The sequence below is a fragment of the Nerophis lumbriciformis genome, linkage group LG31 (genome assembly GCF_033978685.3).
Source record: "Nerophis lumbriciformis linkage group LG31, RoL_Nlum_v2.1, whole genome shotgun sequence".
Taxonomy (NCBI): Eukaryota; Metazoa; Chordata; class Actinopteri; order Syngnathiformes; family Syngnathidae; genus Nerophis; species Nerophis lumbriciformis.
The window spans coordinates 1,112,257-1,130,595 of record NC_084578.2 but is presented as its reverse complement, the minus strand read 5'-3'; the positions used below and the strand labels follow the sequence as shown (position 1 = coordinate 1,130,595).

The following is an 18,339-nucleotide window of genomic DNA, read 5'->3' as shown; positions in this document are numbered from 1 at the left end:
AGTCGGGCAGTATTGTCAGAAACTGCCAAGGTTGGGAATATGGAGGGAGAGTGACTCTGTAGACTATTGTGCTTATGTTTTGCTGACTGCATCTAACTCGCTCCATCTCTGGTGTCTCTGACACTGACGTGCCTTGTCCCAAGTCTTCCTTGTATTGCAGCTTGGAATGAGACACAAAGTCAAACATTTTGGTGACACTCTTAAAGTAGTTTTTACTAACGGCAGAGCTCGACCGACACTTGAATTTGGGGATGCAAACTAAGTCTGGGAAGCCATCAGGTCCATACCAGCTGGTGGTGATAGCAGTCTGTGTTCAACAGACCCCTAATTTAGTAGTGTTTCCTTCTTGTTCTTGGCTGATCATAGAACCTCCAAAGGTTTTATGAACTTCTGATTCGAAGCATAACAACTCTGAGACAGTCTCTCGCCAATATGCAAACAGTCTCTAAAAACAACCTAATAGTATGAGCAGTATTGGTCAGGCTTTTGCAGGAATACCAAACAACGACTTCAAGCAAGCAGATTATTCGCAAAATGTGGAAGAAGTTATAAACTGAAGAGAAATCAGGTCAAATGAAAGACATAGGTCACCACTGGGCAAAGAGGAGAGAGTGATGCAGAAGGTTGCTACATGACTTTCTAGTGGGAAAGGTCAGAGGGAATTTGAGGGCTGTCAGAGAATTTTAGGGGTAATGACTGAAAGGAGGGTATGAGTCAGGGGTACACGAGGATAACTAGAGTTCTGTCTTCTACCGAGCTGATATTCTTCTGGGTTTCTCGGACCCGCTTCACCTCAGGGAGATCAGGTATGGCTGTGCCTTGACTCAGAGAATCCTTGTACTGTATCTGCCGGTTGCAAATGTTACACAGGAGAAAATTAAGCCACCGAGAAAGTGCAGTTTGTACTGAAGACATAAGAACAACATGTTCATCCACTCACTCGACAACAGTTGTGTAAATGTTAATTAAGGTCGCTACAACTAGATCCAGTTTGTTATTAGGATGGATGATTCTCCATTTAGTGTATTATTTTAGGTTTAGAAGTGAGGCATCATTAAACTTGTGAGAGTGGGACATGACAGAGGTTGTTAACCACTGGGAATAACTGCAGAAACTGGTATGAAACACGGTTATTAAAGAATTCAGGTAAGTTTAAGAAATACTGTTTCAAATGATGTCAAGGGAAGAGTAACGATGAGAAGATAAGTCGGGCAGTATTGTCAGAAACTGCCAAGGTTGGGAATATGGAGGGAGAGTGACTCTGTAGACTACCGTGCTTATGTTTTGCTGATTGCGTCTAACTCGCTCCATCTCTGGTGTCTCTGACACTGACGTGCCTTGTCCCAATTCTTCTTTGTATTGCAGCTTGGAATGAGACAAAAAAGTCAAACATGTTGGTGACACTCTTAAAGTACTTTTTACCAATGGCAGAGCCTGACCGACACTTGAATTTGGGGACGCAAACTAAGTCTGGGAAGCCATCAGGTCCATACCAGCTGGTGATGATAGCAGTCTGTGTTCAACAGACCCCTAATTTAGTAGTGTTTCCTTCTTGTTCTTGGCTGATCATCAAACCTCCAAAGGTTTATAAACTTCTGATTCGAAGCATAACAACTTTGAGACAGTCTCTCGCCAATATGCAAACAGTTTCTAAAAACAACCTAATAGTGTCAACAGTATTGGTCAGGCTCTTGCAGGAATATAGAACGACTTCAAGCAAGCAGATTATTTGCAAAATGTGAAATAAGTTATAAACTGAAGAGAAATCAGGTCCAAAGAAAGGCATAGGTCACCACTGGGCAAGAGGAGAGAGTGATGCAGGGATCTTAATTAGGATCAAAGGTTGCTACATGACTTTCTAGTGGGAAAGGTCAGAGGGAATTTGAGGGATGTCAGAGGATTCTAGGGGCAATAACTTTAAGGAGGGTAAGAGTCGGGGGTACACGAGGATCACTAGAGTTCTGTCTTCTACCGAGCTGATATTCTTCTGGGTTTCTCGGACCCGCTTCACCTCAGGGAGATCAGGTATGGCTGTGCCTTGACTCAGAGAATCCTTGTACTGTATCTGCCGGTTGCAAATGTTACACAGGAGAAAATTAAGCCACCGACAAAGTGCAGTTTGTACTGAAGACATAAGAACAACATGTTCATCCACTCACTCCACAACAGTTGTGTAAATGTTAATGTTGCTACAATTAGATCCAGTTCATTATTAGGATGGATTATTTTCCATTTAGTGTATTATTTTAGGTTTAAAAGTGAGGCATCATTAAGGTTATTAATCACTGAGGTTGTTAACCACTGGGAATAACTGCAGAAACTGGTAAGAAACACGGTTAAAGAATGCAGAAACTGGTATAAAACACGGTTAATGGAAAATTCAGGTAAGTTTAGGGAGTACTGGTTAAGATGATGTCAAGGGAAGAGTAACGGTGTGAAGATAAGTTGGGCAGTATTGTCACAAACTGCCAAGGTTGGGAATATGGCGGGAGAGTGACTCTGTAGACTACCGTGCTTATGTTGCGCTGGTTTTGTTTAACCCTCTCCATCTCAGGGGTTTCAGGCATTGCAGTTCCTCCTCCCAAATCCTCTTTGTACTGAATCTTTGTGTGGATGAGGGAGAAAAGAACCAGTAAATAGCCTGATCCTTCTTCTCTTGAGCAGAAAACCCAAGCATGTTCATGGTCCCAAAGGTGACTAAATTGTTTAAAATGGTTCTTTAAGCATACTTACAGATAAACAATACTTAATTGTGCTGCAAATCACTCAAACACAGAAATGAACAACACAACAAGCAAGACGTGAAACCATGACTAAACTAGCCAAGGGTTAGCAGCCTGAATGAAATAGCATGTCTCACAGGGTTAAAGTAGTCCAAAAACACAAAGATGGTGTATTAGAGCCTGTTAAAGGTGAGGCTAATCTGAGCAATAAAAGGTGTTAAAACTCTGTGTTAAATGATACATGATAAATATCACAGGTAGATACCAAGCTGAAATTCTTTGTATTCTCTTTAACACGAAGCATTTCAGGGGTGATTACAGCAGACCCATGGCCCTTTATGAACTTAAGGTCAGTCTGGTACTGAAGCTACAAGGAGAAAAACACAAGTGCGGTCACAAGCTTTACAAAATGTCATATCCAACATGCCATATAAATATGAAATATTTATATCAATTAATTCAAGTCCATAGTAGTCAATCCGCCGTCGTACTTACAGTGCTGAAGTTCTTCTGGTTCTCACGGACTCTCAGCATCTCAGGAGTGTCCAGAACAGGCACATAGTGAGACATGGTCTTCTCAGCCTCTTCTTTGTACTTTTTCTGTTGGACGAACACACACCTCAGCTTAGCTACCTTCTTCCACGACTGTCTGGGATCAGTACGACACCTGGCTGATGATATTCTTCATCTGCTGCGCGTGGATAATGTCCGGAGTATCGATGACGGAGGTGTAGTTGGCTCGGTCCATCTCTGCGGTCTGCTTGTACTTGACCTGATGGGCACAAAAGTCACGGAATTGGTCGTAAACGTTCATAATGTTACACCAAAAGTGCTACATTGAAATGTTTGTCTAATTGGCCATGACGCATGTCCATGAAATTGTAATGGAAGCTGTAGGAGAGGAATAAAGTGCAAATGTATTATAAAATCATTAGGGGTGTCAGAAAAATGCATACATTTTGAATTAACCGCGATTCTTATTTGTAATGATTCTTAATCGATTTAAAAACAAAAATCGATTAAAAAAACAAACTCATTGCAGGGCCAACACAGATAGACAACAGTCACACAAAAACAGTTTTCTTTTAAGTAACAAACATTTATCAGAGCTGGAGGAACGTAATTAATTATAGAATCGGCACCCAATGTTATTAAAAAAGTATTGATTTTGGATTCGCAAATTGTTTTAAATCAAGAATCAGTCCTGAATTGATTGATCATAATATTTTATTAGAGCGTATCAAAACACGTATTGGTATGTCAGACTTAGCTTTGTCGTGGTTTAACTCTTATCTTACTGACAGGATGCATTGCGTCTCCCATAATATTGTGACCTCGGACTATGTTAAGGTAACGTGTGGAGTTCCTCAGGGTTCGGTTCTTGGCCCTGCACTCTTTAGTATTTACATACTGCCGCTAGGCGACATCATACGCAAATACGGTGTTAGCTTTCATTGTTATGCTGATGACACCCAACTCTACATGCCCCTAAAGCTGACCAACACGCCGGATTGTAGTCAGCTGGAGGCGTGTCTTAATGAAATTAAACAATGGATGTCCGCTAACTTCTTGCAACTCAACGCCAAGAAAACGGAAATGCTGATTATCGGTCCTGCTAAACACCGACATTTATTTAATAATACCACCTTAACATTTGACAACCAAACAATTACACAAGGCGAATCAGTAAAGAATCTGGGTATTATTTTCGACCCAACTCTCTCGTTTGAGTCACACATTAAGAGTGTTACTAAAACGGCCTTCTTTCATCTCCGTAATATCGCTAAAATTCGTTCTATTTTATCCACTAGCGACGCTGAGATCATTATTCATGCGTTCGTTACGTCTCGTCTCGACTACTGTAACGTATTATTTTGGGGTCTCCCTATGTCTAGCATTAAAAGACTACAATTGGTACAAAATGCGGCTGCTAGACTTTTGACAAGAACAAAAAAGTTTGATCCTATTACGCCTATACTGTATATAACTTTATATACATATATATATACCTATACTGGCTCACCTGCACTGGCTTCCTGTGCACTTAAGATGTGACTTTAAGGTTTTACTACTTACGTATAAAATACTACACGGTCTAGCTCCGTCCTATCTTGTCGATTGCATTGTACCATATGTCCCGGCAAGAAATCTGCGTTCAAAGAACTCCGGCTTATTAGTGATTCCCAGAGCCCAAAAAAAGTCTGCGGGCTATAGAGCGTTTTCTATTGGGGCTCCAGTACTATGGAATGCCCTCCCGGTAACAATTAGAGATGCTACCTCAGTAGAAGCATTTAAGTCCCATCTTAAAACTCATTTGTATACTCTAGCCTTTAAATAGCCCCCGTTAGACCAGTTGATCTGCCGTTTCTTTTCTTTTCTCCTCTGCTCCCCTTTTCCTTGAGGGGGCGGGGGGCACAGGTCCGGTGGCCATGGATGAAGTGCTGGCTGTCCAGAGTCGGGACCCGGGGTGGACCGCTCGCCTGTGCATCGGCTGGGAACATCTCTGCGCTGCTGACCCGTCTCCGCTCGGGATGGTGTCCTGCTGGCCCCACTATGGACTGGACTCTTACTATTATGTTGGATCCACTATGGACTGGACTCTCACAATATTATGTCAGACCCACTCGACATCCATTGCTTTCGGTCTCCCCTAGAGGGGGGGGGGGGGTTACCCACATATGCGGTCCTCTCCAAGGTTTCTCATAGTCATTCACATCGACGTCCCAATGGGGTGAATTTTTCCTTGCCCTTATGTGGGCTTTGTACCGAGGATGTCGTTGTGGCTTGTGCAGCCCTTTGAGACACTTGTGATTTAGGGCTATATAAATAAACATTGATTGATTGATTGATTGATTGATTGATTTTCTCCAAGAACCATATTGGTAGCCCTAATATCCATACTTACCCTTTTAGTTTGGTCACAAGGCTCACTACCATATATTGGACAAACTGATCTTTACCACCTTTATATATGGCGGTCTGGGGCTAAACTCTTCACTCATGGTGCTGCACTTGTGATGGCAAAATGAATAGATTAGTAATCTAAACCACAATTGGAGTAGTCAAAGTGTTTGTGTTGTGTTTATTTGCCTTTACTGTCTGTGTGGGTTGTCCCAGATAAGACACTTTTATGGCCTTCACACATTCTTAGGGCTTGCTGGAGATGTCTGCTCGGTCCCCACATCTGCGGTCCCCTCCAATGTTTCTCATTGTGCCCATTGGGTTGAGTTTTCTCTTGCCCTGATGTGGGATCTGAGCCTGTCCAGCCCTTTGAGATACTTGTGATTAAGGGCTATTTAAATAAACTTTAATTGATTGATTGATTGAATAATGCGTCCAAAAATGAAAGAGGTGATACAGTATTATCTGCTTACAGATTGTACCTGGCGGTGTTTCAGCTAGTCTTGGATAAATTAACCTTCCCCGACTCCTTAATTATTTGGTCGCACCCAAGATTCTCTCAGGAATGAGGCAAACATTCATCCAGACCCGCTGAATGTGGTGTGTTAAGAAGCAGACGTACGCTTACTGTGCGCAGTTGTATTGACAAGCTACACCTACAGGCAGTCCCAGTGAATGAGTAAGAAAAACGGTTATATTTTCTGACCTGGCTGAGGATGTCAGTCGCGTTCTTTGCCCTCATGAAGTCCGGGGTGTCGTTCGCCAGAGCCAACATTCCCTTGCCCTTAATGTCCTGCTCCAGTGCCTTCTTGTAGTCTTTCTGCACAGGTCACATGTCAAAGTGTCACACAAGGGAACCACTTGGTGAAGAAGTGTAGTAGGCCAGGGACTTTCTACTCATTCACACTGAGAAGGGCTGCAAAAGCAGAACTCTCGGAGGGACAGTGGTTAGCGGAACTACATTGAGATAGGGTGGAGAAAGAAGTGAACACACAAATGGACGTTCTTTTGTTACAGCTGGAAAAAGGAGATTCTACAGTGGTTATTGGGGAAAGTATGTTCAGGCAGAATTAGTGATTGTAGACCCATTTTTATTTGTGTTAACTGGAGTGGACGGTTCTTTTACTCGTACTAAAAATGTTGGCTAGATTTCACAGGCAAAAATATTCAAATGTCGACCAAAAGAAGAAAAAGGTTCTCTGTACAAGTCTTTTTTTGTACGGCCTGCGTTGCTGTCATAACTGACAAAAAACAATCAGTAGACCCTAACAAGTCAAACACATTCCAAGATATCTTCTTAGGGCATTCAGCCGATTGCAATTGGACTGTTCGGTTTGTCTTTGATAGACTTAGACCGGTCAGATTCAGTCTAGACTCGATCGATCTAAGTCTATGAACTGATGAAGCCTGCTTGGATGAGAGACGGAGCGTTTTCTCAGACAGTCCAGCTGCGATTGCTTGGATGCCCTGAGAGAATCCATAGACATTCCAGGGCGTCGTTTGCTCCTCTAGTTGTTCGGATTTATAACCAGGAATCGTTTCTTGTAAGATTTGAGGTTGATCTACCCCAAGGGTCTATTGTATAAAGATAGTCTACACTGCAAAAACAGGGTTAGGGTTCGAGGGTAAGCAAAATTGGCTTGGCTGGGATTCTTAAAACTAGAATATTTAGGAATATGAGTCCTAAGATAAGAAATTGGGTCCAAGTTTAAGCAAGTTCTTGTCACATAGTAAGATTTAAGTCAAAAGTACGATTAAGCGGGGGCGGTACCTCTGGATTGGCAGACCGGGGTGGTGGTTCCTCTCTTTAAGAAGGGGAACCGGAGGGTGTGCTCTAACTATCGTGGGATCACACTCCTCAGCCTTCCCGGTAAGGTCTATTCAGGTGTACTGGAGAGGAGGCTACGCCGGATAGTCGAACCTCGGATTCAGGAGGAACAGTGTGGTTTTCGTCCTGGTCGTGGAACTGTGGACCAGCTCTATACTCTCGGCAGGGTCCTTGAGGGTGCATGGGAGTTTGCCCAACCAGTCTACATGTGTTTTGTGGACTTGGAGAAGGCATTCGACCGTGTCCCTCGGGAAGTCCTGTGGGGAGTGCTCAGAGAGTATGGGGTATCGGACTGTCTGATTGTGGCAGTCCGCTCCCTGTATGCTCAGTGTCAGAGCTTGGTCCGCATTGCCGGCAGTAAGTCGGACACGTTTCCAGTGAGGGTTGGACTCCGCCAAGGCTGCCCTTTGTCACCCATTCTGTTCTGAACTTTTATGGACAGAATTTCTAGGCGCAGTCAGGGCGTTGAGGGTATCTGGTTTGGTGGCTGCAGGATTAGGTCTCTGCTTTTTGCAGATGATGTGGTCCTGTTGGCTTTATCTGGCCAGGATCTTCAGCTCTCACTGGATCGGTTCGCAGCCGAGTGTGAAGCGACTGGGATGAGAATCAGCACCTCCAAGTCCGAGTCCATGGTTCTCGCTCGGAAAAGGGTGGAGTGTCATCTCCGGGTTGGGGAGGAGATCTTGCCCCAAGTGGAGGAGTTCAAGTACCTCGGAGTCTTGTTCACGAGTGAGGGAAGAGTGGATCGTGAGATCGACAGGCGGATCGGTGCGGCGTCTTCAGTAATGCGGACGCTGTATCGATCCGTTGTGGTGAAGAAGGAGCTGAGCCGGAAGGCAAAGCTCTCGATTTACCGGTCGATCTACGTTCCCATCCTCACCTATGGTCATGAGCTTTGGGTTATGACCGAAAGGACAAGATCACGGGTACAAGCGGCCGAAATGAGTTTCCTCCGCCGGGTGGCGGGGCTCTCCCTTAGAGATAGGGTGAGAAGCTCTGCCATCCGGGGGGAGCTCAAAGTAAAGCCGCTGCTCCTCCACATGGAGAGGAGCCAGATGAGGTGGTTCGGGCATCTGGTTAGGATGCCACCCGAACGCCTCCCTAGGGAGGTGTTTAAGGCACGTCCGACCGGTAGGAGGCCACGGGGAAGACCCAGGACACGTTGGGAAGACTATGTCTCCCGGCTGGCCTGGGAACGCCTCGGGGTCCCACAGGAAGAGCTGGACGAAGTGGCTGGGGAGAGGGAAGTCTGGGCTTCCCTGCTTAGGCTGCTGCCCCCGCGACCCGACCTCGGATAAGCGGAAGAAGATGGATGGATGGATGGTACGATTAAGCCAGATGTTGTTAGCCCAGCAGGCACAAGACATTGAAACAAAACTTGTTGAATTGGGTCCTAAAGTTGAGCAACTCAAACCTAACGTTGAGACAACATGCTTTTTGTCGACGTTTGATCGATGTTGGGTTCTGACGTTGACTTGACCCTTGGTCAACAACGTGGCTCCTGCTGGGACATTAGATTTGATTGTTATTAGATTAGATCAGATTCTTATTAGATTGATAGATAAAGATATCATTTCCTTTTATGAGGCAAAATTTAAGCAAAATGTTATCACAAATTCCAGATTTAGTGACAAGAAATCTGAGTTGTTTCAATGTTGTACTTGTTTCAAGCACAAATACAACGACTCCTCGATATGTCAAATGAAAACCAATCGTAAAAAATACAAGCCTCAATAATCAATTCACTTTATTTTTAACAATATGCTGAGGGCCAATGGAAAAAGGAGCTGTGGGTTGATGATAGACCCCGGTTTGGACTTTGGACACCTTCCCTCTACATCCATAAATGTTATAAATCAATATATTTTTTGAATGAGTCTGTTCTTAAATTTAGAAAGTTAGGCAACCAGTTCTATTCTTAATTTGAAACAAATATTCTTAAGAATGATCAAAATTAGGTTTTGAACTTGTTAGGGTTCAAATCCATTCAGTTGAGATGTTTTAGAAAGAGAAGATGGCTCACACGTTAGTGAAAAACACCAAGCGGGGAAACGACAACTTTTTAGTGCGTCGGGGAAGCGTGGTTAGGAGGGCGGAGCAGGCGGCAGAGCACCGGGACGGCGGGGGAGGTCACCCGGTCTGTGGTGGTCGTACCTCACACAGGATTTGAGTGGCATTCCTTGCTCTCAAAAGCTCAGGAGTTTCCTCCAGCACAGTTAGCCCTTTACCCTTCACGCCTTCTTCTAGATCCCTCCTGTACTCTTTCTACAGGACGGGAGAAGAACACAGAGACTGTGGAGAGGGCAGGCCAGGCACATGTAGAGCTCAAAGTCTCCGGGTCTCCCAAGAACAAACTCAAAATCAGTTGTTTTTTTTAAAAGAAAAAAAACGATAAAAACACAAAAAAAACTGCGTCTTTGGTAAGGAGACGCCGGTGACTTTGGCAAGAATCCTGATAACCACATTTGAAAGTACACAGGAAGGTAGAACCCGGGCGGCATGCGGCTGTGAAGGTTGGATGCAAACACACACGGGTGCTGGTTCCACGGTCATGAGCGCTCCAGGAGGGTCTTGTGGGGGACGCATGCAAACCTGCCGACACACCGACCGACAGACATGACAGCTCTTGAGGCTCTTCGTCGGGAGAGGGCCGGTCCTTGAGGGGGGGCCAGATTTAAATCAGCGGTGCTTAATTCACATCACTTTGTCGCCGCGCTGCGGAAAATTCTAAAGCTAAAGATAAAGAACATGTTTATGGCTCTGATACATTCCTGGAGCTAAAACCCCAATCTTCTCTGAGCCTAGGACAACGGTGTCAAACTCAAAGCCCCAGGGCTAAATCTGACCCGCCATATCATTTATCATAGAATGTGTCGATAAAGCAGTGCTTCTTACCATAGGGCTCATTGTCGCCCCCTAGAGGGCTGCCACAAAATAGCCATTTGTCAGCTGTGGTCCGTACGAGCAGTAGCAGTACTCGGTCGTAATACACTTTGTGAAGTCTGGAGCTAAAGTCATGGAGAAGTTTCTTAAGCGCTAAAAATTATGACTAAAGTGGTGAAGTTTATTTAATAAACATATTATTTTTTTATTTAGTTAGTTTGCAATAGCACCGTGTGATTGTATGTACGTTTATTTTTGATATACAGGTAAAAGCCAGTAAATTAGAATATTTTGAAAAACTTGATTTATTTCAGTAATTGCATTCAAAAGGTGTAACTTGTACATTATATTTATTCATTGCACACAGACTGATGCATTCAAATGTTTATTTCATTTAATTTTGATGATTTGAAGTGGCAACAAATGAAAATCCAAAATTCCGTGTGTCACAAAATTAGAATATTACTTAAGGCTAATACAAAAAAGGGATTTTTAGAAATGTTGGCCAACTGAAAAGTATGAAAATGAAAAATATGAGCATGTACAATACTCAATACTTGGTTGGAGCTCCTTTTGCCTCAATTACTGCGTTAATGCGGCGTGGCATGGAGTCGATGAGTTTCTGGCACTGCTCAGGTGTTATGAGAGCCCAGGTTGCTCTGATAGTGGCCTTCAACTCTTCTGCGTTTTTGGCTCTGGCATTCTGCATCTTCCTTTTCACAATACCCCACAGATTTTCTATGGGGCTAAGGTCAGGGGAGTTGGCGGGCCAATTTAGAACAGAAATACCATGGTCCGTAAACCAGGCACGGATAGATTTTGCGCAGTGTGCAGGCGCCAAGTCCTGTTGGAACTTGAAATCTCCATCTCCATAGAGCAGGTCAGCAGCAGGAAGCATGAAGTGCTCTAAAACTTGCTAGTAGACGGCTGCGTTGACCCTGGATCTCAGGAAACAGAGTGGACCGACACCAGCAGATGACATGGCACCCCAAACCATCACCCAACCATGCAAATTTTGCATTTCCTTTGGAAATCGAGGTCCCAGAGTCTGGAGGAAGACAGGAGAGGCACAGGATCCACGTTGCCTGAAGTCTAGTGTAAAGTTTCCACCATCAGTGATGGTTTGGGGTGCCATGTCATCTGCTGGTGTCGGTCCACTCTGTTTCCTGAGATCCAGGGTCAACGCAGCCGTCTACCAGCAAGTTTTAGAGCACTTCATGCTTCCTGCTGCTGACCTGCTCTATGGAGATGGAGATTTCAAGTTCCAACAGGACTTGGCGCCTGCACACAGCGCAAAATCTACCCGTGCCTGGTTTACGGACCATGGTATTTCTGTTCTAAATTGGCCCGCCAACTCCCCTGACCTTAGCCCCATAGAAAATCTGTGGGGTATTGTGAAAAGGAAGATGCAGAATGCCAGACCCAAAAACGCAGAAGAGTTGAAGGCCACTATCAGAGCAACCTGGGCTCTCATAACACCTGAGCAGTGGCAGAAACTCATCGACTCCATGCCACGCCGCATTAACGCAGTAATTGAGGCAAAAGGAGCTCCAACCAAGTATTGAGTATTGTACATGCTCATATTTTTCATTTTCATACTTTTCAGTTGGCCAACATTTCTAAAAATCCCTTTTTTGTATTAGCCTTAAGTAATATTCTAATTTTGTGACACACGGAATTTTGGATTTTCATTTGTTGCCACTTCAAATCATCAAAATTAAATGAAATAAACATTTGAATGCATCAGTCTGTGTGCAATGAATAAATATAATGTACAAGTTACACCTTTTGAATGCAATTACTGAAATAAATCAAGTTTTTCAAAATATTCTAATTTACTGGCTTTTACCTGTATTTGATTATTATTTATTTTTGTAATTAGCCTGACGTAAGCCTTGTTAATAATCATTGTGAGTAACGCACGGTTTCATATCATTTGACAAGTTTTATCCTGTTCAACTGTCAGCAAATTAGGTATAATTAGGAGTAATAATACTAGTTCAGTTAAAGTTAAAGTAGCAATGATTGTCACACACACACTAGGTGTGGTGAAATTATCCTCTGCATTTGACCCATCCCCTTGAGGGGAGCAGTGAACAGCAGCGGTGGCTGCGCCCGGGAATCATTTTTGGTGATTTAACCCCCAATTCCAAGCCTTGATGCTGAGTGCCAAGCAGGGAGGTAATGGCTCCCATTTTTATAGTATTTGGTATGACTCGGCCGGGGTTTGAACGCACAACCTACCCATCTCAGGGCGGACACTCTAACCACTAGGCCACTGAGTAGTTAACAGCATATTACTGTAAATTATTTTTCATGGTAAAATTCTATCGACTAAGCTGCCCGCTTTTTAATGTAAAATCTACGGTGTATTATTGTAAATGGAAACATGCTGCCACTTTTTTTTTTACGGTAAAAAAACTTGCAGCTCAGTTGCCAGAATTTAAATTTGTAGCACAGAATTTGAATAAGTGGTACTGTTTTTACATTTACAGTAGAAAGTTGTAAAAAAAAATGTAAAATTGCACAATAAAATATTGGCAACTGAACTGCCTTTTTTCTTGTATCTGTTTTTTTTGTTTCCTGTAAAATATTGGCAAAAAAAAACTAAGTGAAAATTTAACAATACAATTCTGGCAACTAAACTGCCATTTAAAAAATAAATAAATAATAATAATAGTAATAATATTTGTTACTGTTTTTCCATTTGCCGAAAAATGTTGTAAAAAAAAAAAAACACCTTCAATTTTACAGTAAAATTCTGGTGACTAAGCTGACCGTTTTTTCCCCGTAGAAAAACAGTCGTACTGTTTTTCCATTTACAGTAAAAAGTTGTAAAAAAATAAAATAAAATTGTACAATAAAATATTGGCAACTGAACTGCCTTTTTTCTTGTATCTGTTTTTTTTGTTTCCTGTAAAATATTGTAAAAAAAAAAACTAAGTGAAAATTTAACAATACAATTCTGGCAACTAAACTGCCATTTAAAAAAAAAATAATAATAATAATAATAATTGTTACTGTTTTTCCATTTGCCGTAAAATGTTGTAAAAAAAAAAAAAAAAACACCTTCAATTTTACAGTAAAATTCTGGTGACTAAGCTGACCGTTTTTTCCCCGGAAAAACAGTCGTACTGTTTTTCCATTTACAGTAAAAAGTTGTAAAAAAAAAACAACCCACTAACATTTTACAATAAAATCCCCACGACTCAATTGCCATTTTGCTGTAAAAAAAAAACAAAAAACAGAGGTTCCCGTAAAATGTTGTAAAAAAATGTTGTAAAATTTTACAATAAAATTCTGGTGACTAACCTGCCTTTTTTCCCCATAAAAAACAGTGAAACTGTTTTTCCATTTGCCGTAAAATGTTATAAAAATTACTGTAAAACTTTTACAATAAAATTCTGCCGACTAAAACCCCATTTTATGTGGTAAAAACCACACAGTAAAATTCTGGTGACTAACCTGCCAGTTTTTTTGTTCGTAAAAAAAACAGTGGTACTGTTTTTCCATTTACAGTATTATGTTGTAAAAACAACCATACATATATATACATAATATATATATATATATAATAAAATGCATATATTATTCACTGTTACATGTGGCCCTCAGTGAAAACCAGTTTGACACCCTGACCTAGGTCAAAGACTGCTGTAATGTATTATCATTATTTTATTCTATTTTTTTATTATTATTATTAATTTTATTATTATCATTATTATTATTATTATTATACCCAAATATTCCAGTCCACAATCACATGAAGTCTGAGTCTTCTCTCTCTTCCTGGGAAACAAGTGAAAAGTGTAGTATGCATGCCAGGCCACTAGGTGGCAACGTCTCTGTCAAAGATTGACACCGCGACTTTAAATGGAGTCATCCCGAGTGCGAGGCGCACCTTGTCACCAAAGAGAGACCTTTGGTGCTCCTTAGTGGGGCTTCATTCCCGTTAAGGAAGTGAGGAGGGACAAGAGGGAGTGGGTGGTGTGCTAGTGGCGTTACGGGGGAGGGGGACGGGGACAAGGGGGGGGGGGACTTCAGGTGTGGGGACAAAATACTCCCGTCGTTACCTCACTGGCTATTTTGGTGGCGTGTCTGACATGGAGCATGGCGGGCGTGACCTCCAAGCCGGAGAGGTTCTTGCCCTTCATGGACTCCTCAAAGTCCTTCTTATAGTCTTTCTAGTGGCCGCACAGATAAGACAGGAACACACATGTCAGCGTGCTGCAGTGTGTGTGTGTGTGTGTGTGTGTGTGTGTAACAGAATAACATACTTAAACAAAAATGTCCTATTAAAACGCCCGGTGTATCAGAAGTGATACATAGCTTTTTACATCCTCATAAGTGTCATTCGTTTTTTTTTTAATTAAAAAAGCCTGAGGTGCATTACACGTATCCTCCACAAGAGGGCAGTAATTGACTTATTTCCTGCAGCGAAGTAACGAGAGACGCCTGATTTTTGAAGAGAAACTTTGCCAAATTTGAGAGGGAGAATGTAAGAAAGACGTGTTTTTATTACTGACACGTCACATATGAACAGCTAATGGAACATATTTTTACAGTAAAACCGTGTTGAAAATGTGCGTATCAAATTTGATACAGCAGGTATAAAAGGTAATTTAACTCTAAATTGACATTTTTTTTTGCATTTCATGCGTTATAAATATCATGGAGCAACATGCAGTCTTTAGATGTTCCAAATAAACAAATATAATGTTTATATGACACAATATGGTATATTTAAAGGTCAAATATGCATATTTGCTGTATTATTTTGTGTGTTGCCATAATTAATCATAGCTTTCTGATTTTTGTGGCAGAAAAATCACATACAAAAATAAAATACACGATTATGTAGATTTGTTTGTATGTTTTGTTTAGATGATAAATACCGTATTTTCCGCACTATTAGCCGCACCTAAAAACCACAAATTTACTCAAAAGCTGACAGTGCGGCTTATAACCCGGTGCGCTTTATATATGGATTAATATTAAGATTCATTTTCATAAAGTTTCGGTCTCGCAACTACGGTAAACAGCCGCCATCTTTTTTCCCCGTAGAAGAGGAAGTGCTTCTTCTTCTACGCAAGCAACCGCCAAGGTAAGCACCCGCCCCCATAGAAGAGGAAGCGCTTCTTCTTCTACTGTAAGCAACCACCCGCCCCCGTAGAAGAAGAAGAAGCGCGCGGATATTACGTTTCATTTCCTTTGTGTGTTTACATCTGTAAAGACCACAAATTGGCTCCTACTAAGCGACAGGTTTCCGGTTCATGAAAAGACGCAATCTCTCCATCTGCACACGGGCTACTATTTCACAGCAACTGCCTAAAGACTTTCAAGAAAAGCTGGCTACTTTCCGTGCATATTGTAAAAACAAGATAGCTGAAAAAAAGATCCGGCCAGAGAACATTATCAACATGGACGAGGTTCCACTGACTTTTGATATTCCTGTGAACCGCACTGTGGATACAACGGGAGCACGTACGGTGAATATTCGCACCACAGGGAATGAGAAGTCATCCTTCACTGTGGTTCTAGCTTGCCATGCTAATGGCCAGAAACTTCCACCCATGGTGATATTCAAAAGGAAGACCTTGCCAAAAGAGACCTTTCCAGCCGGCGTCATCAAAAAAGCTAACTCGAAGGGATGGATGGATGAAGAAAAGATGAGCGAGTGGTTAAGGTAAGTTTACGCGAAGAGGCCGGGTGGCTTTTTTCACGCAGCTCCGTCCATGTTGATATACGACTCCATGCGCGCCTACATCACGCTGGTTTTTAATATATTATTAAAGTTTGACTGACCTATCTGACTGTTTTTTTTGACATTCCTTTAGCGCAGTTAGATGCGGCTTATAACACGGGGCGGCTTATAGGTGGACAAAGTTTTGAAATATGCCGTTCATTGAAGGCGCGGCTTATAACCCAGGGCGGCTTATGGTGCGGAAAATACGGTAATTGCAACATTGAAGATGTTTTAAAAATGCTAAGAAAAGATGATGACAAATGTTCTTTTGGTGTTTGGAAATAACATGATAGATATTTCTTATGTTTTAATTTGTTATAAAAATAACAAAAGATTTATATAGATATATACGTATCAAATATGATACAAATTGAAAATTATATATGGAAACTGATTTTTGTCCCCAAAAATCCCTAATAATAATTTGTTGAGAAGGACCGAAATAAGGTCCAGTTTGAAATCATTAGAATTGATTGATTTATTTATATTTAAATTATTTAGTGGTTCAGGCTTCAAAGGGTTAAAAAAAGGAAGCTAATTATCCATGAAATATGCACATGCGTCGTCTAAAGACTGCTTTTAATCGTCTACTTATAGGGTTGTCCCTCCGGGAATCATCACCTCCGGTGCAGGAAATGACCGGCATCTCGCCTAGGTGTTGTTATCACTGGCGGACGGCGCTAAACATGTTACACAACGAGTAGGAACCAGAAGGAGCGGACAAGAAGGCATGCTAATCGCTAAGCTACCTGGAAACAACGCAAAAAGTACGTGCTCGGTAACCTTGAAAGTGTCCAATCTTCATCCTGCGTGTCAAGGTCACGTGTTAGTACGCCGACGTGTCGTTACCTGGCTCTGCATGTGCTGCGCCTCCTTGGCCGTGACGTATGTGGGCGTCTCAAAGTCCAACATGGCCTTGCCCCTTTCCTTCTCGTACTTCTCCTTGTACTTGATCTGTGGCGGCGCAAACACACGCTGTCATGGCCGCTCCACAACAACGCTCATACAGCTCACCCTCTTGCCGCCCGACGGGTGCCATTTGCATCCCGGGGGGGGGAAAAACAGTATAAAATATAGAATACATCATTTTATTAGACAAAGTGTCCTGCACATTGATCTGGTTGAATATTTGTCAATAAAATTACAACAAATATCAAGATCTGAATTTGTAAAGCCGAATTATGAACGTTTCGTGTTCTGTGGCGAACCATCGGAGCAAAGTTTGGCGCCATACCACGCCCACATCTTATGGCATAGAACTTTTTCCCCGCAATTTATCATCACCTATATGTGTAGTATCTGTCATTTGAAATGTGACTCATTTGGTCAAAGTTCCTAGGAACACTTTTTTCCGCCGAAAAACAGCCAAAAACCATCGGAGCAAAGTTTGGCGCCATACCACGGCCACAGATTATGGCGTGGACTTTTTTTTTCTCGCAATTTATCATGACCTTTATGTGTAGTGTGGAAGGATGCAGATATGTTTAAGAGTTCTTTCTTTTTACATAGCCATGTTTAGAGTATCTAGTACTTTTTTTTGTGTATTCTACCAGTCTCTCTTTGTCTGCAGTGTGTTTTAGGCATTGGAATGTGAGAAAGATGCATCCCCCTCCTTATCTTATCAGTGTTGGGGAAGGGGGAGGCATTCCTTTCAAGAAGTAGTCTCTTTCCGTTTGAATGTTGAATCAACTAGAGCAGCCGATATGAATGTACTGGTTAAGCTGATCTCCCAAAGCTTTGGTATAAAATTGAAAATATTCCAATTCTGTCTTGATGGTCCTTCTTACTCAGCATATATGTCATCGAAAGAACTCGCGATTGACCAGTAACTTAGATTCCCTGGTCCGACGCAACAGTAGTAGCTGTCATTTTAACCGTGACTCATTTGTTGAAAGTCCCAAGGAGGAGTTCGCCAAGTACGACTCCTATTTTTGGCCTAAAAATGGCCTAAAATGAAAACCACAATGGCCGACTTCCTGTTTGTTTTCAAATATGGGTTCTTGAGACTTTTACGAGCGTCCTGTCATGATAGACGTCTCCAGGCGTCCCCGTGATTATGATAGGGCTTTTTTTCTCATTTTCAAGGGGGCGCTAGACAGTAAACTTAAAAAATGTTGTGTTTGGGACCCCAAAATAATCAACATTTTTGCAAAAATGTAATACATTTTCATGCATGTTATGTGACAGCTAAGTATATATATATATATATATATATATATATATATATATATATATATATATATATATATATATATATA

At 42.0% G+C, this 18,339-nt stretch overlaps 1 protein-coding gene across 10 annotated transcripts in view; it reads right to left on the bottom strand.

The window, feature by feature from the left end:
* neb (nebulin) overlaps positions 1 to 18,339 on the bottom strand; it is a 127,636-nt gene that overhangs the window by 15,223 nt on the left and 94,074 nt on the right. For 4 of the 10 annotated variants that reach the window (XM_061926131.1, XM_061926134.1, XM_061926139.1 and 1 more), the window contains 8 exons: positions 16,931 to 17,035; positions 14,409 to 14,519; positions 9,607 to 9,717; positions 6,331 to 6,444; positions 3,391 to 3,495; positions 3,219 to 3,323; positions 2,989 to 3,090; positions 2,511 to 2,603 (listed from right to left, as the gene is read on the bottom strand). In XM_061926131.1, coding sequence (XP_061782115.1) covers positions 2,511 to 2,603; positions 2,989 to 3,090; positions 3,219 to 3,323; positions 3,391 to 3,495; positions 6,331 to 6,444; positions 9,607 to 9,717; positions 14,409 to 14,519; positions 16,931 to 17,035 — 846 coding nt within the window. The other 6 variants (XM_061926135.1, XM_061926138.1, XM_072912013.1 and 3 more) reach the window with 5 other exon arrangements.